The 19,590-nt window shown below is 38.9% G+C and overlaps 4 protein-coding genes and 4 non-coding genes across 9 annotated transcripts in view; all 8 read right to left on the reverse strand.

The window, feature by feature from the left end:
• Positions 1–4: 4 nt before the first annotated feature.
• On the reverse strand, positions 5–4,397 carry kctd14 (potassium channel tetramerization domain containing 14). Of its 2 annotated transcripts, none has more exons than XM_048168470.1 (2): positions 3,919–4,397; positions 5–2,065 (listed from the first exon to the last, which is right to left on the reverse strand). In XM_048168470.1, exons 1-2 carry the CDS (start codon positions 3,973–3,975, stop codon positions 1,397–1,399), a joined length of 726 nt encoding a protein of 241 aa, XP_048024427.1. In that variant the 5' UTR covers positions 3,976–4,397; the 3' UTR covers positions 5–1,396. The 2 variants fall into 2 exon arrangements, with proteins under 2 accessions (XP_048024427.1, XP_048024428.1); XM_048168471.1 differs by lacking the exon at positions 3,919–4,397 and adding an exon at positions 2,811–2,870.
• Positions 4,398–4,984: 587 nt separating this feature from the next.
• Positions 4,985–8,226, reverse strand: LOC125254013 (40S ribosomal protein S3-like). Its single transcript, XM_048168364.1, has 4 exons — positions 8,136–8,226; positions 6,733–6,827; positions 6,252–6,439; positions 4,985–5,210 (listed from the first exon to the last, which is right to left on the reverse strand). Exons 1-4 carry the CDS (start codon positions 8,208–8,210, stop codon positions 5,080–5,082), a joined length of 489 nt encoding a protein of 162 aa, XP_048024321.1. The 5' UTR covers positions 8,211–8,226; the 3' UTR covers positions 4,985–5,079.
• LOC125254873 lies at positions 6,544–6,691 on the reverse strand. The gene has a single exon (XR_007181781.1). It is a non-coding gene; the product is annotated as a small nucleolar RNA SNORD15 (small nucleolar RNA).
• LOC125254871 lies at positions 7,767–7,914 on the reverse strand. The gene has a single exon (XR_007181779.1). It is a non-coding gene; the product is annotated as a small nucleolar RNA SNORD15 (small nucleolar RNA).
• A 501-nt stretch (positions 8,227–8,727) lies between the features above and the next one.
• Positions 8,728–12,164, reverse strand: LOC125254012 (40S ribosomal protein S3). Its single transcript, XM_048168363.1, has 7 exons — positions 12,014–12,164; positions 11,335–11,465; positions 11,130–11,223; positions 10,952–11,046; positions 10,479–10,666; positions 9,061–9,264; positions 8,728–8,798 (listed from the first exon to the last, which is right to left on the reverse strand). The coding sequence occupies exons 1-6, from the start codon at positions 12,041–12,043 to the stop codon at positions 9,065–9,067; spliced, it is 738 nt and encodes a 245-aa protein (XP_048024320.1). The 5' UTR covers positions 12,044–12,164; the 3' UTR covers positions 8,728–8,798; positions 9,061–9,064.
• Positions 8,871–9,012, reverse strand: LOC125254874. Its single transcript, XR_007181782.1, has one exon. It is a non-coding gene; the product is annotated as a small nucleolar RNA SNORD15 (small nucleolar RNA).
• Positions 10,763–10,910, reverse strand: LOC125254872. Its single transcript, XR_007181780.1, has one exon. It is a non-coding gene; the product is annotated as a small nucleolar RNA SNORD15 (small nucleolar RNA).
• Positions 12,165–12,394: 230 nt separating the features above from the next.
• The window catches only part of LOC125254011 (NACHT and WD repeat domain-containing protein 2), an 8,423-nt gene continuing 1,227 nt past the window's right edge, over positions 12,395–19,590 (reverse strand). Inside the window, exons 2-7 of the mRNA XM_048168362.1 lie at positions 18,597–18,685; positions 18,008–18,115; positions 17,546–17,749; positions 17,335–17,470; positions 16,726–17,249; positions 12,395–16,627 (exon numbers count right to left, since the gene is read on the reverse strand). Of these exons, the coding sequence (XP_048024319.1) occupies positions 12,917–16,627; positions 16,726–17,249; positions 17,335–17,470; positions 17,546–17,749; positions 18,008–18,115; positions 18,597–18,685 (4,772 nt within the window). The 3' untranslated portion in view covers positions 12,395–12,916. The remainder of the gene's footprint in view (positions 16,628–16,725; positions 17,250–17,334; positions 17,471–17,545; positions 17,750–18,007; positions 18,116–18,596; positions 18,686–19,590) is intronic.

Raw genomic sequence — 19,590 nt, forward strand, 5'->3', positions numbered from 1 at the left:
TCGAGGCCTTTTCCTTTTAATTGTAAAATAATCTGTATGCATTCAATGCCTCATGCATAATACGTTTAATTCCATATATTATATTATATTACAATTATAAACAATTATAATCATAAACAGCCTATTCTGATATAGGTAAAATTAAAACAATATACATATTCATTACATTTTTCCTGAGCTTGAACTTTCAGTTGTTTCTGTGTTTTATTTTTCTAGAAAAGCTACATATAGAGACTGATTAAAGAATTAAATATCTGTTTTTAAAAAGTATAACATATAAGAGGCTATAATAACAACAACAGAGAATAATGAACTAGATAGCACAGCAATCAGTATATATTAGACAATTTAACATTCAAAACAAAGAACACATTTTAAGTAATTAAATCTATTTTTGAACATTTCAAACTAGAACAACAGCTATAGTATACAAATTTAAAACTTAAAAAGATGGCACAACCTTTCTGAGCAACAATTTCATGAACCCACTAAGGTAAGATATCTTTAAAATCATTCGACTTTTCTTTTGTATTGTTTTTCCACAAACATACATGAAGTATGACATTACAACAGCCATTCTGCTGCAGAGGCACATCACTTTTTCTTATTATTTTGTACCTTTTTTAATGTCTTAGCAGTGAAAAAATGGAACAGACATTGGACACATACTGCAGTTAAAACAGACATATTATATAGACATGGCACAAATTAATGTAATATTAACAATGTTAATAATAATAACATCTGTATATGAAGTGGACATGTTTCACTAAAAATGTTCATTCTTATAGAATGCATGAGCTGATGAAATGTATAACTAGGATGCAATGCAAGTCACTTTGGATAAAAGCATCAGGCAAATGCATAAATGTTAAAAGTTATATAATGGTGCAGTTTGCAGATATGGACAAATTAACAACCCAATAACATTTCTTAAGACCTACCGTTGATGTAAAGCCTTTTACCAGCATCTGTGACAAACACTTGCACTCAAGACATGAAAGTGTATGTAGTATGTTTTCACAGACTTTTTACACACACACAGTAGTCAAAGTAATTGGAATCCACAGCATGCCATAAATGCTGCTGAGAAAACTTAGCTTATATTGAACCAGAACATTCCTTTAAAACTTTATAAGACATTCATGCAGAAGCTATTTTAAGCCTAAGGCCTGGATAGCACAACTAGTGTCAATATTAAACAAGGGTTGAACAGATACTGACAGATAAGATCTTCATTATATATCACTGACAGCTGTCTGTCATATATCTCGGTCTGCTAAAAAAGTATTTGATAAGTCTGATTAGTTTAATAAGTATATATGTATATATTCCTTCACTTTATACATCCCTATTTCCAGATCATGAAAGGCCTTAATGTTGGGACTCACACTCTTTACCACCAGGTGAAAATCAATTTATAGAAAAAGTTGTAGCTCTTAAAGAGAAACCCTTTGTCTATGCTGTGTGGTTGGATCTTTACTTTATATCCTTTGGCCTCTATGTCTATTTTGACACAATCTAACAGGTCATTCACTGATGCTGGAGCTTTCCATGGACCAAAGCTCACCACAGACTCTTTTGGGGTGCCGAGACTGTCAATAGCATCATTGTATCTGGCTAAATCATCTTCTGTCCTCACAACACACACGATTATGTTGGAGTAACGTGAGGCGATGGCCTCCGCTCTGGCCACCCGGACGATCACCTCCAGGTTTTCGCGGTAATTCGGCACACGGGCCAAAAACTGCTGTCTTCCGACTGTCTCTCCAAAGAACAGAGGCGTCTCCTCAATGGCTTTGACCAGAGGTTTGATGTCATAGTAAAGCGCCTCCTTATGCACTTCCTGCAGGTGATCGGTGGGAACTTTCTCTGTTCTGAGGTACTCAAGGATGTATGCAAAATGAGTCCCATCACGGTCTACGAAGTAACGACCCTCAGAGTCCAGCCGTTTGGTTGATCCGTTAAACAGGTCTGCCAGTGTGGAGTTTGGGAATTTCCGGATGGTCCCCAGGGTGGTGCTGAAGACATGACCTCCGATATTCAGCTGGACAACTTGGGATTTCTGTGGACAGAGAAAACAAGCATTTAAAGGCACACCATGTAAATTTTTCGCCACGAGAGGTCGCTTATTCAAAACAAAGGCATAGCTTGATGATGCCTTGATTTCACAGAATCATGGGAGGTGTTGTCTTCATGTCTACAGCCGGTGGGAAAGAACCGGGATAGGACTCGGGCAGAAATCATGTTCATGGATGAGATTATTAACGTTACTGTTACTGTAACTTTACTATGAAGCAGAGCAGGACCGAGTGTTGTGAGAGCAAAAACAAGCTGCTGGAGCGATTGCTAATGAGAGACGAGAGCGACACACGGCTCGAGAGCAGTGGAGCTTTTATTATGCCACAGTCGCCGCTTCTGCTTCTTCCGGTCAAGCATATGTGGGGTAAAGCAGCACTGTTTTTTATCATATTAGATATATTTGTGTGTTGAAAGTTGTTATAGTGCTACTCTGAGTTAGCTCTGCGGCTACTATGAGACACTTGGGCCTAAGTTAAGAACTTTATTAATCCCACAAGGAGCAATTCTAGTAGTGTAGTAGCATTGTATAGCAGACACAAATTATCAAATAGAAAGTACAGAAAATAAGTAAATAAATGCTCACTGTAGTAAGCTAGATTGATATTAGGCATGGTAAAACATGGTACTCACTGTAACTCAAGAAAACGAGATTTAAACAATAAGACTGTGTTGAGCTATATAACAATGATTAGTTTTCTGTCGATGAACGTATCCAAACAGTTGCTCACCTGTCTATTGAAACACATAATATATTAAAGCTTCTTTGGTGTTTCCATGGTTTATACAAAATAAAACCGGAAATCGAGGGTAATGCGGGTATGATGTCATTGATAGGCGACGCACGGACACGGTCCGTGTCCTGGTTAAAATTGCTTTTTTCTCTGGATTTAAACATCCTTGGGAACATTTGGGATAATTTAAGTACACAAGTCAACAAAATAAATAACATTGTTCTAGTGGTTTTTGGATATTTTAATACAAAAATCTTACATATTATGCTTTTAAGATGATCATATTTCTTTGATATGAACTCAACAGGATTTAAATAGTAATTAGAAAAAAAGGCAGGAAATCTCACAATATTTATTTTAATCAGATTTGTAAAATGTGCATAAATTTGGTGTATAAAACACTATTGTGTATAAAAGCACTAAAGCAAAGATCATCATATTGACATGGTACTCCAAGGTGTTTCAGAGAATGGCTAAAAACGTGTCTGAAATCATGGTAGTGTCATGATAGTACGTCATAAATAAATAAAATAACGCCATGCAGTTTAGTTCCCCCTATTTTTTTTTTTTATTTTTTTTTTAGAAAAGTTAGTTAGCTGAAGGATGCAGCAAAATTACTGACATGCCATAAATGTTACATGCTCCGTATTTGAAATATTAAGAACATTTTATTAATCTCGGTTTTCTGGTAATAAAAAATAAAGAAAAATGCAAAATTCATGTCGAAAAAAAGTCATTGTTTAATCTTTTACCAGCTTCCGCCTTAAGCATACAATACTGTTGGGAAACAACTACTTTGTTACTGAAGTATCGTGTACTAAGTGCACGCGAAACTCGCAACTCGCGTGTATTTGCTTTACAGGTGGTGCTGTGACAATCTACAGTGAACTTTAACAGCACACAATAACAGAAACATCGCTATAATGTGTCAGAAATTAAATGAATGTTACAAAATTACACATCAGGCGATCGAGAGAATAACTGAAACACAGAACAGCTGCTACATGAAACAGAACATGGAACGCTGAAAGTGTTACAATGTGGCTATTCATGTTCAAATGTATTCGTTGTATGTAAACGTATCTGTTTATGTTTAATGTCTTACCGACTGTACAGGTGCCAAGGACTGTTTTCCAGGAGATTTATAGTCCGGTAAACTCATGGTCTTCAGCGAATGCTTGAATTCTTCATGCAGTCAGCAGCAGCTCAGGCTGTGAATCAGGTGTGTGTAACCTTATAAGAACCACCCATGACACACACACAGCACTGCCTTCCTGAATATAGGATTTTTTTCTTCTTAAGGCTAAAAATTATTCAAATAGTTTAGTCCACTAACAAAAGTACAATGGTTAATACGTTTGTTTTGGACGTGCAATTTTAGCACTTAATACCAAATAAAATGAAATGTCATCTGACACCTTCACAGCTCTATAGGTTACAAATCCAAAATCTGAAAATGTTTTGTACCATAACCTGAGCTACAGGAACTATCAGTAAATGAAAACCAGTAGTATTTATCCTAAAAGTAAAGCTGTTAATGAAGCTAAGCATCTAGAGATTAACACAGAGCATATCAGTGTAGTTCAGGGTAAAAACATTCTGCATGCCTTCACATGCACCACACACACACACTTAATAGGGAAAAAAAGAAAGGAAAAGTCACATCACTAGCAGTCATACACCTTTTACTGATCACATGACTTATGGATGGCTATTTCCATTCTGGGACTAGACTGGGTAATTGAATTCGCCCAGCAACTTAGTCTGGAAACCCGTACATTCATTTCTACTGTTTCTGTTAAACTTTTGCGGGAACCAATCACAGACTGGCTTATCCACCTTGCTCGCTATTGGCGGGTATAACACGATGATGATAGAGAAGCGATGGCAAGCACGACCGTCAATCCAATTCCTTTTAACCTCTCGATGATGCTGAATGACTTTAGTTTAGCAAACAAATCGCTCGAGTGGGTGGGTGTAAATACCACTCACTTTTTTTTTTTTTTGCACAACCTGCAGAAATCGATCGATGCCATTGCTGCTTCTGCAAACTGCTGATCAATGCTACAAACCAATACAAACTAAACCTGTCTGGAGTTTTCGCGTCGCTCTGCAAAGTATGTCACCCGGATCGTTGATCTGATTGGTGTAAGGACTATCCAATTGCGTGAATAATGCTCGTTGATCTCGCCTCTTGTGCAGTAGAAAATACAGACTCTCCAGACCAATGTTCAATTTTAAATTAAGCTTGGTCTGGTGAAACCCATTAAGTACTGGAGTCATTCATTACAGCTTTGAAACGAATCAATACAGACAACATTTCCCCATTTATTCTTTTATTATCATTTTTTTTATATATACAGAAAAGTGTAGGCCTTCCATCAATGATCAGACAACCTGGAAGAGACAAAAACATCTTGTTAGAATAAAAAAAGCATTTCAAAGACAAGTAGTGTCTTGCTTGCCGTTGGGATCCCAGGGAAGCATGATTTTCACCTTGATTCCAAGCACACCTATATGAACTTACAGAATCACAAAGATGTATAAAACTGACTTTGTATCAATACCAACCCATTTGAGCTTTACCATACGTTTCAAAGCACACATTCAGAATCTTCTAAGACTAACGCCTCTAAATCGTCACACTACTCTGAAGACTTACAACAAAACAATGCAGTTCTGGTTCATTACATCACTGAAGGGACGATAATTCGGTTCTGTGACTAAATTTGGAACAATAATTTGTTGCTCATTATGCAAGACGTTAGTGGTTACACCCTAAACCATACGGTTTTAAATGGCAAAAGCTTCACACACTAAAGTCAAAAGTACTTAAAGATGTGCATAAACTCAGTCTTGTGGATTTGATTTCAATTTGAACCACAAGTTTGAACCACAAGCTCTCAATGCAATATAGTTTAATTGTTGTCTGTCAACTATGTAATCATCTGATCGCAATAGTGATTAAAATTCACATGCCACAGATCGTTCATGTTTGTGTGAGGTTCTCCCACCCTAAAATGGAAAAGTTTTATATAAAGACCCAACACATTTAATTTCTACTCATAGCATTGTACTGTTATATTGTATTTACTCGTTTTAAATAATTTTAAATAATTCCACTGACCCCTAGTAAAACAATTTACCACAATTTGCTAAAGATTTGAGAAGGTAAAACTCATGAATCTGTTCGAAATTTGAAAAATATTTAGTTTCATTATATTTACCCAGTACTCTACTGCTATAGAACTGTATTAATTTTAATATTCTTTAATTATTCTTTAATTATAATATTCTTTAATTCTTTAATTATTTATACATTTTTAGACTTCAAACATTTCCACAGAGCCCCTATTAAAATATAAATTTGATGTGACAAAAACAAAACTTCAAGAGAGCAATCAGTCCAATTCATCTTCCTCCATGCCTCTCACTCACCCTGTCTGAGCAGGACGTGGCGGACAGCGGTGTCAACGTAGCAGTTAACTGGGTTTCCACTGTGGATCATCAGGCCATCCACAAACTTCATGGACTTGGCTCTCTGACCTCTCAGTTTACCAGAGACAACCACCTCACAACCCTTGGCCCCGCTCTCCATGATGAAGCGCAGCACACCGTAGCAGGCCCTGAGGACAACAAACATGATATAGAAATATAAACGATATGGAAGGATATGGAAAGGAAAAATAATCTGAACTCCAATTAAAGCACGCTGCCTGTTTCCAAGCATCCTTCTCAGACAAATGCCTCTATGTCTTCAAGCGATTGGACCCACTGCTTTGAGGACCTGAAGTCAGACGCACAGAACGTGAACCTGACCCAGAATCCTCAAACACAGAGCGGGCCCTTTCCGACTCGTCATCGTATCATCACTGAAGGGAATTTCAACCGGTAAGTGTGCTAGGAAGTGAACGCTCACCTACGGACAGCCAGACCTCCGAGCAGCTTGTAGCGCAGCGACTCTGCCTGAGCGATGGCGCAGAGACCCCGGGTGGCAACCTTCTCAGCGTACAGCTACAACAGACAGGGGCTTCTTGGGGCCGATCTTGCCACTGGGATCCCAGGGAAGCATGATTTTCACCTTGATTCCAAGCACACCTATATGAACATACACAATCCCAAAGATGTATAAAACTTTGACCAGAAGAACAATTAATACAAACCCATTTGAGCTTTACCATACGTTTCATTCAGAACCTACTCAGACTAACGTCTCTTAATCATCACACTGCTCTGAAGACTTATGAAACAATGCAATTCTGGTTCATCTGACATTACATCACATTTCTGTTCAGAGTTGTACTGTTGTAGTACAGCATTTACTCAGTCAATTTTTATTTTTACATTAAATAATTCCACTGACCCCTAGTTTAAAAAAAAAAAAAAAAAAAAAGGGCACCTCAATTTGTTTAAGATTTGAGAAGTTAAAACTGATGAATCTTGTTTGAAATTTTTTAAAAATTTAGTATGCATTTAGATTTTTACTCAACTGTACTGCTTTAGTACTGTAATTTTTTTTTTAATAACTTTATACATTTGTACACTTCAAACATTTCCACAAAGCCCTATTAAAATAGAGATTCGCTAAAGATGCTAAACAAACGTTAAAACAAAAAAAGTCAGGAAAGCCGTCAGTCCAATTCATCTTCCTCCATGCCTCTCACTCACCCTGTCTGAGCAGGACGTGGCGGACAGCGGTGTCAACGTAGTAGTTAACGGGGTCTCCACTGTGGATCATCAGGCCATCCACAAACTTCATGGACTTGGCTCTCTGACCTCTCAGTTTACCAGAGACAACCACCTCACAACCCTTGGCCCCGCTCTCCATGATGAAGCGCAGCACACCGTAGCAGGCCCTGAGGACAACCAACATGATAGAAATATAAACAAGAGGATATGGAAAGGAAAAATAATCTGAACTCCAATTAAAGCATGCTGCCTGTTTCCAAGCATCCTTCTCAGACAAATGCCTCTATATCTTCAAGCGATTGGACCCACTGCTTTGAGGACCTGAAGTCAGACGCACAGAACGTGAACCTGACCCAGAATCCTCAAACACAGAACGGGCCCTTTCCGACTCGTCATCGTATCATCACTGAAGGGAATTTCAACCGGTAAGTGTGCTAGGAAGTGAACGCTCACCTACGGACAGCCAGACCTCCGAGCAGCTTGTAGCGCAGCGACTCTGCCTAAGCAATGGCGCAGAGACCTCCGGTGTCGACCTTCTCAGCATACAGCTACAACGAAAAAAAAGACTGAATACCTTAGAACTAACCATCACAATCTAATTTTGGACACCATTTACAACTTTACCAATCTTACCTCCACACTGTCCTCGGGGAATCCGAATCGTTTCTGAACGACGGCAGTCAGTTCATGAATGCAGGGTCCTTTCATGAATATAGGTACTATTTTTTTTTAAAAGACTGAAAATTATTCAAATAGTTTAGCCCACTAACTAAAGTAGCATGGATAATGTTTGTTTTGGTGCTTCAGAATACCAAGTAAATAAAACGAAATGTCATCTGACACCTTCACAGCTCTATTACAAATCCAAAATCTGAAAATGTTTTGTACCATAACCTGAGCTACAGGAAGTACCAGTACATGAAAACCAGTAGTATTTATCCTAAAAGTAAAGCTGTTAATGAAGCTAAGCATCTAGAGATTAAAACATGAGCATATCAGTGTAGTTCAGGGTAAAAACATTCTGCATGCCTTCACATGCACGTATAAAAACAGTTAATGGGAAAGAAAAGAAAAAAATAAAATCACATCACTAGCAGTCATACACCTTTTACTGATCACATGACTTATGGATGGCTATTTCCATTCTGGGACACCATCGGCTACTAAACCCATTAAGTACTGGAATCATTCATTACAGATTTGAAATGAATGAAAACAGACAACATTTCCCCATTTATTCTTTTATTTTATTTTTTATACAGAAAAGTGTAGGCCTTCCATCAATGATCAGTCAACCTGGAAAAGACAAAAACATCTTGTTAGAATAAAAGCAGCATTACAAAGACTAGTCGAGCAAGAAAGAAAAAACCTTTCTCAGACAAATGCCTTAATCTTCAATCTAAGAGGACACACGATCTCTGAGGAACTGAAGTTAGACTCACAGAACATGAGCCTGACCCAGAATCCTCAGAGGGCTGCCTCAATCCGACTCATCGAATCATCACTGAAGGAAACGTGGAGGTCATGTGACCTTAATACTGGGTTTTTAGGGTCTTACCCCTTTATGCAGTTGGCACTGGGGCTCCCTGTGGCATGACTGGGCCCTCGGGCTTGGCCCCCTTCTGTTCGGACACTGGGGTGGTGGGGAGGACCTCCTCTTTGGGCTCCACGATGCTGACGTGGTCAGGCAGGGGCTTCTTGGGGCCGATCTTGCCGCTGGGATCCCAGGGAAGCATGATTTTCACCTTGATTCCAAGCACACCTATATGAACATACACAATCAAAAAGATGTATAAAACTTTGACCAGAAGAACGATTAACAAACCCATTTGAGCTTTACCATACGTTTCATTCAGAACCTACTCAGACTAACGCCTTTAAATCATCACACTGCTCTGAAGACTTACGAAACAATGCAATTCTGGTTCGTTATATCATCACTGAAGGGAAGATAATTCCGAGATTAAATTTGGAACAATAATTAGTTGCTCAATATGTAAGACGTTAGTGGTGCCACCCTAAACCATACGGTTTTAAATGGCAAAAGCTTCACACATTAAAGTCAAAAGTACTTAAAGGAATAGTTCAGCCAAAAATTAAAGTTTTGGCATCCCAAACATGTATGAATTTCTTCTGCTGAACACAAAATTACATCATAAAGTGTGTTGGTAACCAAATAGTTGATGAACCCCATTGACTTCCATAGTATGGAAAAAAAACATTCTATCAACTGTTTGGTTACCCATATTCTTCAAAATAAAATTGTGTTCTGCAGAAGAAAGAAATTCAGGTTTGGAACAACTTGAGGGTGAGTAAATGACAATTTTCATTTTTGGGTGATCTGTCCCTTTAAGAACAGATATGTGCATCAGACCTGCTGATTTGATTTCAATTTGAACCACAAGCTCTCAATGCTATAGATTCATTGAAACAGGTCTGTCACAACTATGTAATCATCTGATCGCAATAGTAATTATAATTCAGATACCATAGACCCCAAATGTGTTCATTTTTGTGTGAGGTTCTCCCACCCGAAAGAGTTAGTATAAAATATTTAGAATATATTTAGTTAATAAAACAACATTACATTGTGTGTCTACTCAGAGTTGTACTGTTGCAGTACAGCATTTACTTTTTTTTTTTTTTTTTTTTCTTTTTTCTTTTACATTAAATAATTCCACTGATCCCTAGTAAAAAGGCACCTTTATTTGCTAAAGATTTGAGAAGTTAAAACTCATGAATCTTGTTTGAATTTTTTTTTTTTTAATTATGCATTTAGTTTAAAATTTTTTACTCTACTGTACTGCTTTAGTACTGTAGTTATCTTTTTTTTTATTTATACATTTGTACACTTCAAACATTTCCACAAAGCCCTATTAAAATAGAGATTCGCTAAAGATGCTAAACAAACGTTAAAACAAAAAAAGTCAGGAAAGCAGTCAGTCCAATTCATCTTCCTCCATGCCTCTCACTCACCCTGTCTGAGCAGGACGTGGCGGACAGCGGTGTCAACGTAGTAGTTAACGGGGTCTCCACTGTGGATCATCAGGCCATCCACAAACTTCATGGACTTGGCTCTCTGACCTCTCAGTTTACCAGAGACAACCACCTCACAACCCTTGGCCCCGCTCTCCATGATGAAGCGCAGCACACCGTAGCAGGCCCTGAGGACAACCAACATGATAGAAATATAAACAGAGGATATGGAAAGGAAAAATAATCTGAACTCCAATTAAAACACACTGCCTGTTTCCAAGCATCCTTCTCAGACAAATGCCTCTATGTCTTCAAGCGATTGGACCCACTGCTTTGAGGACCTGAAGTCAGACGCACAGAACGTGAACCTGACCCAGAATCCTCAAACACAGAACGGGCCCTTTCCGACTCGTCATCGTATCATCACTGAAGGGAATTTCAACCGGTAAGTGTGCTAAAAAGTGAACGCTCACCTACGGACAGCCAGACCTCCGAGCAGCTTGTAGCGCAGCGACTCTGCCTGAGCGATAGCGCAGAGACCCCGGGTGGCAACCTTCTCAGCGTACAGCTACAATGAAAAAAGACCCAATATGTCAAAACTAGCCATCACAAACTAGTTTTGGACCCCATTTACAACTTTACCAATCTTACCTCCACACTGCCCTCGGGGAACCCGAATCGTTTCTGAACGACAGCAGTCAGTTCACGAATGCGGCGGCCTTTCTCTCCCAGGACATTCTGGGTCCTAAAAAGACAAAAATGAAGTCATTACACTTTATGCTCGAGCTAAACTACATCAATGTTTTTAAATCATGTGGTCATGGAACTAAACTAAACAAGTGGATATAGCTCACACCTGGTGGCTAGGATGATGATTTCTGTTCTTGTTGGTGTGACACGGACCTCCACACCGGAGTATCCATCCTCGGCGAGCTCTCGGGTCAGGAACTCATTCAGTTCAGCTTTGAAGATACCATCTGACACGAACTAATTGATAAACATTAGAATGATTAATACATCCTGATGCGGAAATAAAACGAAAGACAAGCAAGTCTTACATGATCACACATGAATTACACCGTACCTGCATTTTTTAGTTTTAAATCCCATAATAATGTCGAATAAAATACAAACCATATGCCGTTCAACACTAGAAATGTTTGTGTTTCATGTACAATTGCTGATATGTAATTCTTCATATAGTCCATACCTGAATATAGTGTCATTTTCTTGCAGCCATACTAACGAAAGCTTCTAGGTACATATAAAGCGCTTAAAGGTCACTTATATATTGCATTATACATGTTTGGACGGCACAAATATTAAAGTTCACTGAACGGACCGCAGCGTTCATCTGCCATGTTTCACATCAGATTCAGTGCCGACAATATCCAGTTCAATCCACCGACACAGCCTTATAAAATCCTCATCTGAACTGCTTAAATCATAATTAAGTACCATAGTAATAATGTCCATCTCTTATTTCGCACCCCTGTACTCTAATTACACATATTTGCGCTGAAATTCGTACCAACCTTTCTCTTCTTCGAGATTTGCACCGCCATCTTGCCAAAGGCCACAGACAGGAAAGGAATTAGCAATAGAGCGGAAGTGCACTTATGGCAAAGAATCACTTCCGCATGAATGTATATGGTGAAGGGAATTGTAGTTCTTAGGTCACACGCGGTAATCTCTTTGTAGTTATGACCGCATTTAGTTTTTAAATGGTACAATATGAATACTAATAGGCTATATAATACATGTAATTGCCCTGCTTCTATTTTCTTCCGCATCAAACATTTTTGTAATGATTTATTTTGATAAATGTGTGAGTATGTGTGAATAAAGTTAGGCTATTTTTTATTTCTATATTTTTTGCACTACACTAAAAATACATCAAATTATCAAATGAATAAACAAATAAATGTAACTACTTTTTTCTTTAAGAATTTTATTTTGTATTTTTTTCATTTGTAAGTTGAACCACAGTGTCCCTATGTATTATTATAAACAAGCATATAGCTATTTTCCAGCTTTTATACAAAACAAACTCATTCTATACAATACAAAGTTAACAAAATAATGGACTGCTAAGCAACAATCAACAATACAAAAATGTATCAAATAGGTCAAAAGAAAATCCTTAAATCCTTTGTTAAGTTTTTAAACTGGCAATGTATAGCATACATTTTCACACCTGATTTCTTCTTAAATCCTGACTTATGTGAGACATATTAACATATTTAGATTTTGTATATTTATTATGATAAACATATGTATATCACAAACACAGTCTTAGCATTCTGGAACAATGTAAAAATATATTTTTTATCTTCATATGTCAAAACAATATGACATTCTGTAAAACTACATTTTTACATATATACATTGCTTTTGGACCTCAGTGCCAGAACCAGAATTGGTTACACTGGAACTATTTAAAACGAATGCAGTGGCAATTCAACCCAAGTAAGGTTAGGATTTACCAGAGGTGACCAAATCAGTTGCTCATCCAATGGACACAAAAGTGTTGGGCTTTGACCTTCCTCCTTCCAGCTGGTGTTACCCATCTTGGTGTCAACAACAGCATAAACCCCTACAGAACCATCCTCAAACCCTACGTACACAAACAAATCCTCTGACACAGTTAGAGTAGAAGGGTTCTTGCACAAATAGAACCGTCCTACGGTCTCACCATCAGTCAGACGTATGACTACCAGCATCGGTTTTTCATGGAGATCACAGGACATATTGTGGCACACCAACGAGGAGAAACATGTATAGACCACATATTGACCAGAAACACAGACAGTCACAACTGGTTGCGGAACAGGTCCTCCAGTTCTCAAAGAGCAGAGTTTACTATTGGAGAAGTCTAAGATGTTTATAGTGGATTCGGATATAGAAAGGATGGCATACCCCCCATCTGATGATAGGCTAAAGATCTCAGGTTGACACAAGGAAGAGTCTGGCAACTTGAATTGACGACAAATAGTATCCTCTGTTAACCTCCAGGAGTACACAGTGCCTGAGGCTGAAGCAACAATCACATAATCTGGATGGTTGAGCAGAGAATGGAAAGCAACAACAACATCTGACTTGTTGGAGCACGAGAAGCATTTGCTAATATTACCAGACCAGAGGCTAACAGCCAAGAGTTTCCCACTGTTAAGACCTAAGAGGAAGGTGCTCTCTTGTGAAATGGCAGCATTTCTGAGATGATGATGAATGCTGCAAATCCTTTTTCCACTCTGCAACTTCCACACCCTTGATGGACCTGTCTCTGAAAGGGCAACTCCAGAGTTGCCCTTGGGAGTTATTAAAACCTTGTATGCTTGACTACCAGAGATTTTGTGAATATTTTTCCCACTGTTGGTATCCCAGACATATATGTCTCCTCTTGCAATACTCACAAGGTAGTTGCCATCTCCAGAGACGGACATAGACTCCACAGAACCTTGGTGAAGGAAGCAGCCTTCTACTTTGCCACCTGATATTGCCCACTTCCACACAAGTTCTGAGCCATCTGCTGAGTAACAGCTTCCTCCATGAGATCCAAAAGCCACCATCTTCACCCTCTTTCCAGATTTTGGGGCCAATGCTGAAGCTGCAATGAGATCCATGTCCCAAATAAGAACACTTACACTTGTTATTGCTGCCAAGTAGGTGGCCCCACATTTCAGAAGTTTACTAGCTTGACAGTTTGCAGTGTCCAGACTCAGCACACACTGTCCTGAGGCACAATTCCAGACTAGCAGAAATGGGCAATTGCACAGTAAAGCAAGGATGAAACGTGAGTTTTGATCCATTATGGCTTGCTTAAATGTTTTTCCTCTCGGGGGATTGAATTGATCGCGTACACCAATTTGATGTATGTCAATAAGTTGCATTTGTTGCCTTTTACATATTAGGAGAATGTTGTCCCCTTTGTAGTCTGTGTTTAAAACCTTCTCCTTGGTTCTGCAAAGGATCTCATCAACCAGAACTGGTTCTGTTATAATCTCAAGATTCCAAGCAAATACATTTCCTGCTTGATCTACACATGTAATCATCCCGTCACCCTCAGAGCGAATAATCTCAATTAATGGTATATCTTTTAGACAAGTGAAGGTGGTTAGAGGCTTGCCATTGGGCCAATCAAATATTGTCACAGAACCTTCATTCTGTCCACAGTAAATGATATCTCCATCCACAGAACATGACACACAAGTTATCTCATAAGTGCAGTGCAGTTGGGTATGTTCCTCCCTATCAACAAATACACTAAAAATGTTTTGTCCTCTCCACCACACAAATATTTTGTCACCGGACACCAAGACACCCTCAAGAATGGTGTTTTCCCTGTTTTCTCTGTGCTGGGTTTGAATTTCTTGAGGCTGTGCATTAACATCTGAATCCAACAAGACAAGTTTACTACAGTGGGTGCTGAGAAGGAATATGTTTCCAGAACTAGTGACACTTGTGAACTTCAGATTAGAGGATTTAGTAAGTTCGAAGCCCTCAAATATACCTCCATTGCAAACCCAAGCAGCACCATTTTCCAGTACAACCACCACAGTGCCACAGGGAGATCCAGCTGACTGCATGACCTGGGAAGCTGTTGACTCTTGCAGTGTACAGTGGGTAAAAGGGACTGAAGGAATTGGAGGCAACACAGTATACACTTCATTTTTTTGGAGCATACCTTTACGCCTTGCTAAATTAACACATTCTCCCAATGTAGGAAAAACACTCAGAAAAGGAAGGAGTTTGGCTTGCAGTACTGTTGGGAGAAAAGCCGGGTTGTTCCTCAGTAGACATGCTGAAGATCTCAAGATGATGTGGAGGAGCTGAAGTTCCCTGGGAAACACCAACTGAGATGTCCTCTCAAGCCACAGAAACAGTTCATCAGCCTGTACTGCTTGCAACATTGCCTGGAGGTATTCTTGAGAAATCATTTGGTTACCGAGTTCCTCGATTCTCCCACTTTTGAACAAATGGAAAGAGAGTAAGTGTAGTTTTCTCAAATTGGGATATGTTCTTGCTGATGGACTCATGGCAGTAGAGCTATAAAAAGGAGGAGAAAAGGTCCAAGGTTGACTTGGCACTTGTCTGTCAATGTAAATATTCTGTGGGACATCTGAAGAGGTTGGGATTTCCATGTCTTTGTTGATGATCAAAGGCTTTGCTTTGCCATTTGCCCAAATGCCACTGAAATAGTCTGACAGCACATGATTTATCTTCTGACTTGTTTCTTCTGAGCACAGGTACCTCTTACATACAACCAAAGGGAAGTGGCTGTTGACCCAGAATAGAGTTTGAGTACCTAAAATGTTCCTCAGCACCAGAAACCCCTTCAGGTCTAAAAGAAGACTTTCCACAAAAACCTCAGGGACCCTCAACGTAAGTGGTACGTCACCTGGTGGAAGAAAACATGCTAGAACTTCATCATCACAAGAAAGAACATCAGTCAACTCAACTGCGGTTATGCCATTCCTAGCCAAGGTAAGATAGCTTAAAGCTTTGGAGACTAAAGCTTTCCCATGCTTCTTCTCCAGATCGTCAAACATCAGAACAACGTTATTATGGACCTCTTGGATAAGAGTGTTCTCTGTAATCTCAAACTCTGAGTTCCAGTGGATTGCCTGTCTACGAAGGAGTTCCATGTATAGCAGGACAGAGCATTTCTTAAAAGCCTGATTCACATACATCTGTTGGCCTGAGGTGATCTTTCTGTTGGACTCCTGAAGACGTGTTGTCATTAGCTGGCTGCAGCTTTTACTCTCTACTGGTTGCAATTCATAGAACAGGGTTGAATCTGGGTAAAACATTTTCAGGGTAGCAAGAATGGCAGGCCTTTTTGAAGTACTGGAAATGAGAAGCTTTACATTTGAAGCTAATGATTCAGGAAGGCATGTCAAGTCAAGTTCTCCATCCGTCTTTGGCAGTTGGTCAAGACCATCTATGATGAGCACCAGAGGATTCTTGGATGGTGATCTTGAGGTCAGGAGCCTTTTAAAGTTTTCTTTTAGTTGGAAGATGTTGTTGACAGAGGTACTACTTGAATCAACCCTTGCACAAATGTCTTTGAGAAGCTGTCTCAGGGAATTGTTAACATCTATGAAGTACACAATAATCTCAGGATCCAAGTCCTTCAACCACACAGATGCCTGCAAACACAAAAGGCCCCATGAGTGTCATAGACTATATTTCTAAACATATACAATCCCAAATATTGCTTATCAAATGGAAAGGTAACAAAAGATACCTGACTTGCACAGTGAGCCAGAAGCACAGTTTTGCCTGAGCATGGTGTACCGTTTAGTATGAAGGGAAATCTTGTATTCTTTCCCCGTAGGTAAGATTTAACATGTTTGACTTCTTCCCGTTCAATTTTGTAAAGAGAAGAAAAAATGTGGCACAGATCTTTCTGGCCAGATTCATCGACTGTAACAGTCCTTTCCTTCGAGACAGCATGGTCAATGAGTCTCTTGAGATCTGTATGTAGCTGCTCACTCAGACCAGCAGCAAAATTGAGCCTCATCTCAGGAGTGTAACCTTGCAGACGATTGCACTTTGTGGTGGTGCAGTACACCAGGGCTTTGTGGGAGGTGACCAAACTCGGCAGGAAGTGAACTCGGAGCTGGGACAGCCGGTGCAACTGGGCTTGTTGCTCTGGGGACAATCCATTTGCTTTCCTTGGGATAATTATTTTATGAACGTAGCAAAGACATCTTGCAATATCTTCAATGGAATGGTTTTCATAGGCATAGCGGATGTCATTTTCAAGAGCTGGTATCAAAATAAACATCAATTAGACACTTTGGATTTAGAATATGTAACAATAACATGCAATTAGACAGACAGACAGACTTACCTGACTGGAAATATTTCTGAGCTTTGTCATGTGTCAAAGTCCCCTCCTGAACACACTGGTCTACAACATCATGAAGGATTCTCCTCACCTCTGGAAGTACCTTGCACCAGTTGTTCTCCTCAGTTGGATTCGCTTGCTGATGGCAAAAGATTAAGGACTTTAGCTAAATTATGTGGTGCCATGCACCAGTAGTGCAAAAATTGTTACTTGCCTGGACACCAGCTTGTTCAAAATGTCCTGTTGGATTGACCATACAGAATGAGGGAGGAATGGCGTTCTCATCTCTCTGGTAGCATCTCTCCAGAATGTCGGTCCTTAAACCCATGCGTTGGCATACCTGAAGAACACACTGGAACTCTGAGGCTTCTATCTGCTGAGGTAAATTTGCATTTCCATATTGTTCACCCACAAACCCCTGAGATGAGAGACAAAAACTAAAGTAAGATCATTTGATGCGTTTTTCTTTTTATTTATTAATGAACTCTGCATTAAATGCAAAAAGAGATTCTCTATTGTTCAGTGCCTAAAACAGCTAACCATGGTATCATCACCGCACATTAGGAACAGATGACCTGGTTTATTGCTTTTATAACCATCTTTAAGAGCTGTTTTTAGGAAATGAAATCGAACCTTTACACAGTATTAAAACTCATCTGAACCAAAAGTATATTACCACAAAGAAAGGGCCCAGAGAATTCTTCCTGCAGTCCTCCAGTATCTGCAGTCGTTCCTGCTGTGTGGGCCAGTATTTGGGATCTGCTGCTTCATACGGGTCAATAACCTGCAGAGAGGTTGGATCCATAGACAATTAATCTACTGTCTACCAAATGTTTGGAAGAAGACTTCATGTTAGCAGAAGTTTTGTTACCCAAATTATTAGTCAAAACAACCACAGTGTTTTATACACAGTAAATTGTCTATTGACACATGCTTTTAAAGAGCAGTATAGAAATAGTGTCAACAAGACAAGTTCAATACAATCCCAGCTAGTCTTTTGTCATTCACATAATTAAAAATGCATGATGTTTAGCTACTAGCGAGACAGTAGGAGTGCCTGTTAAATGCTCAGTGTTCAAATAAAAGAAATTAACATTATTTATTCATGTTTATGGATTAAAACGCAATTGTGCCTGTGGTAAAAATCATTTGTTATTTTCAACTGGAAGGGAAGCAACACAACTATAGTGTTCTTCAGAATTAGATTGTTTTCAACCTGGTCAACTGACAAAAGACAGAAATGAGAATGACTGATGTTTGCTCACTCTGAATTCAACTCCATATGTGCGTCTGCAATATTCTCTCAGTCTGGGGAAAACTCTCTGTCTTAGTAGCCTCCTCTCAACCACAGAATCTGCAACACAATATTTACAAATGCACACAGTGAACATTTCAGTTATGAAATGTTATTACCTATCATTTACTAGCCCAGATCTTTAAAGTTAATATAGAATCTAAATTGACCTTGTACATTTTTAAATGCACATTCCTGTTAATGATTCATCTGTGCATGTTTTTTCAAAGGGGTGGAGGACTGGATTTCGCATCCAGTCAATTCCTGATGTAGGTTTCAGGCTGATTTGCCTAAAAATGTAATTTAACCTCATGAGATTCCATACCTGTATGACTATTAATCTCATTTGCACATGTGCATATTAAATGAGATGCTCAGAAGAGTCATATGGGTTTGGAACTACGTGTGGGTGATTTTTTTTTTTTTTTTTTTTTTTTTTAAATGATTGAACCGCTAAGCTACACCAATCCTGTCACTGTGATTTTGCCAAGTAAGTCATGTTCCTGGATCAACATATTTTGTTGACCCTGGAACAACATTCCTATCCAAAAATTAAGTCCTAACCTTTTCCCAACCCCTACACCTAATGCTACCCATAACTTATCCCTAAATAAGAGGGAAATGATAGTTGAATAACACTGTTGTGAAAGCAACCCTAACCCAAGTTGTAAGCCTAAACTTAACATAAATGGTAAACTTGTCCCTCAAATCTGATTGGTTGATTGGAATGTTGGGTTACACTTTATTTTAAGGTGTCTTTGTTACACTGTAATTATACATTTAAGTACTGCGAATTATTAAGTAACTACATGTACTTACTGTTGGGTTAGGATTAGGGTTTGGTCTGTTTGCATGTAATTATGCATAATTTATAGTTATTACTATAGTAACTACATGTCACAATGACACTGTAAAATAAAGTGTTACCGAATGTTGTTCCAGGATCAACAAAGATGTTGATCCAG

This window comes from Megalobrama amblycephala, linkage group LG19, assembly GCF_018812025.1.
Source record: "Megalobrama amblycephala isolate DHTTF-2021 linkage group LG19, ASM1881202v1, whole genome shotgun sequence".
NCBI classification, from domain to species: Eukaryota; Metazoa; Chordata; class Actinopteri; order Cypriniformes; family Xenocyprididae; genus Megalobrama; species Megalobrama amblycephala.

What these genes read in the sequence shown, in the direction of transcription:
- kctd14 (XM_048168470.1), bottom strand. Translation starts at nt 3,975, where the DNA reads ATGAGTTTACCGGACTATAAATCTCCTGGAAAACAGTCCTTGGCACCT. An exon ending in CCTTGGCACCTGTACAGTCG is followed by an intron (nt 2,066 to 3,918) that starts GTAAGACATTAA and finishes CTCTGTCCACAG; the next exon opens with AAATCCCAAGTTGTCCAGCT.
- LOC125254013 (XM_048168364.1), bottom strand. Translation starts at nt 8,210, where the DNA reads ATGAAAGGACCCTGCATTCATGAACTGACTGCCGTCGTTCAGAAACGA. An exon ending in GGAGGTCTGGCTGTCCGTAG is followed by an intron (nt 6,440 to 6,732) that starts GTGAGCGTTCAC and finishes TGTTGTCCTCAG; the next exon opens with GGCCTGCTACGGTGTGCTGC. An exon ending in CCACGTCCTGCTCAGACAGG is followed by an intron (nt 5,211 to 6,251) that starts GTGAGTGAGAGG and finishes TGTCTCTTCCAG; the next exon opens with GTTGTCTGATCATTGATGGA.
- LOC125254012 (XM_048168363.1), bottom strand. Translation starts at nt 12,043, where the DNA reads ATGGCGGTGCAAATCTCGAAGAAGAGAAAG. An exon ending in AAATCTCGAAGAAGAGAAAG is followed by an intron (nt 11,466 to 12,013) that starts GTTGGTACGAAT and finishes TTTATCAATTAG; the next exon opens with TTCGTGTCAGATGGTATCTT. An exon ending in CCACGTCCTGCTCAGACAGG is followed by an intron (nt 9,265 to 10,478) that starts GTGAGTGAGAGG and finishes ATGTTCATATAG; the next exon opens with GTGTGCTTGGAATCAAGGTG.